This window comes from Aptenodytes forsteri, unplaced genomic scaffold (genome assembly GCF_000699145.1).
Source record: "Aptenodytes forsteri isolate BGI_AS27 unplaced genomic scaffold, ASM69914v1 Scaffold25, whole genome shotgun sequence".
Classification (NCBI taxonomy): domain Eukaryota; kingdom Metazoa; phylum Chordata; class Aves; order Sphenisciformes; family Spheniscidae; genus Aptenodytes; species Aptenodytes forsteri.
Window position 1 is genome coordinate 447,154 of NW_008796180.1, and position 1,524 is coordinate 448,677.

The window sequence follows — 1,524 nt, forward strand, 5'->3', positions numbered from 1 at the left end:
CCCCAGCCCCTGCCTCCGCCCGTCCCAGCAGCGATCCAGCCCGCCAGCATCTCTCCAGGCAAAGAAGTCTTTGATGGCCAGGGCTGCAGCTCCGACACAATTGACTTTTATTTCCTTTCTATCAAAGTGGTCCTGGAGGAAATGGAGCAGGGTAAAAGAATGATGTCACGGAATTCTCGCTTGTAAACTTTATTGTAACTTTCTTCCGCCGCTTCCAGGTTTAGACAATAGAACAAAGTGATGAAAGAACAACAAAATATATCATTAGTTCCCCCAATAAAGTAATTCACGTATACAGTATACATTCTTTTTCACAGTTAACCTAAAGATCACTTTACAACTTGCTTCACTGTGCGCATGCTAACTAAAGGAGAGAAAAACGCTTTTTTTCTTGTCTTTTTTTTTTCTTTTTTTCCCTTTTTTTTGGAAGAGACATTTAAAAATTGTAAACCAAAAAAAAAAAAAAAGAAAGAAAATCCCGAACCAAATAACAGAACAGAAGTAAGGAAAGTAAAGAGAGAAAGAGAGAGAAAGGGAGAGATAACTATTGCATAAATAGGCAGTTTCATGTTGTTGGGATGTTTGTTTCAATAGCTACCTCCAGTACATACAGATAAACCACAACCAAAAAGGTGGAAAATTAAAAAAAAAAAGTGCACAAATGTAATTTCACGTAACTCCTATAGCATTGAAAGCTATGTTAACCAACCCACCCCCCAGGACAGAAGAGAGAGACAGAGAGAAAGACAGAGAGAGAGAGAGAATTTCACAGTCATGTTTTACATAAGCTATTGCGTTACACTACCACTAGTTAATAACTGGCAAAAGGCAGGAGAGACCTCCCGATCACTTTTGCATACTGTTCATTGTATCAAAGGATAATCAGGAAAGTGGTGCTTACAGCTATATTGTTTTACAGCAATAAAAGGGTTTTTTTTTTTTTTCCTTTCTCTTTTCTATGCATTGTTGGTTTTTTTCCCACCCCTCCCTTACATTAACTGCCATTAACGTGGGGCTCAGGGGCTCTTCCACCCCAGCAGCGCTTGCCTTTCAGTCCTTAAAAATCCTTTTATTTCTTGTCCGCCTTCTGTGCTTCCCCTTCCTCGTCCACCTCCTGGGCTCTTTCCATTTTCTGTTTTTCCAGTTCTTCCTGCTCGCATTTGCTGCTGGGAAACTTGTCTTTGTTGTTTTCCTTTTTCCATTTCATCCTCCTGTTCTGGAACCAGATTTTGACCTGCCTTTCTGTCAATCCCAGGGCATGCGAGACCTCGATCCTCCGTTTGCGGGTCAGGTAGGGATTAAATAGAAATTCCTTCTCCAGTTCCAGCGTCTGGTAGCGGCTGTAGGTTTCCCCCCCCCTCCTCCGTCCAGCGGCTGCTGGGGAATCGCAAAGGTTGGGTGGAAGAGGGGAAGAAGAGAAGGAGGTTGAAAGATACATAAACCAGGCTCGGGAATAGGCACACACAGGCTCACACCCGCTCACACACACACTCACACCCGCTCACACCCGCTCACACGCACTCG

General features: G+C 43.3%; 1 protein-coding gene across 2 annotated transcripts in view; it reads right to left on the bottom strand.

Moving 5' to 3' along the window:
- Positions 1 to 517: 517 nt before the first annotated feature.
- HOXB8 (homeobox B8) overlaps positions 518 to 1,524 on the bottom strand; it is a 2,120-nt gene continuing 1,113 nt past the window's right edge. Inside the window, exon 2 of one of the 2 annotated variants that reach the window (XM_009287748.2) lies at positions 518 to 1,374. In XM_009287748.2, the coding sequence (XP_009286023.1) occupies positions 1,070 to 1,374 (305 nt within the window). In that variant the 3' untranslated portion in view covers positions 518 to 1,069. Of the gene's footprint in view, positions 1,378 to 1,524 lie in introns of both variants that reach the window. The other variant, XM_009287747.1, reaches the window with a different exon arrangement.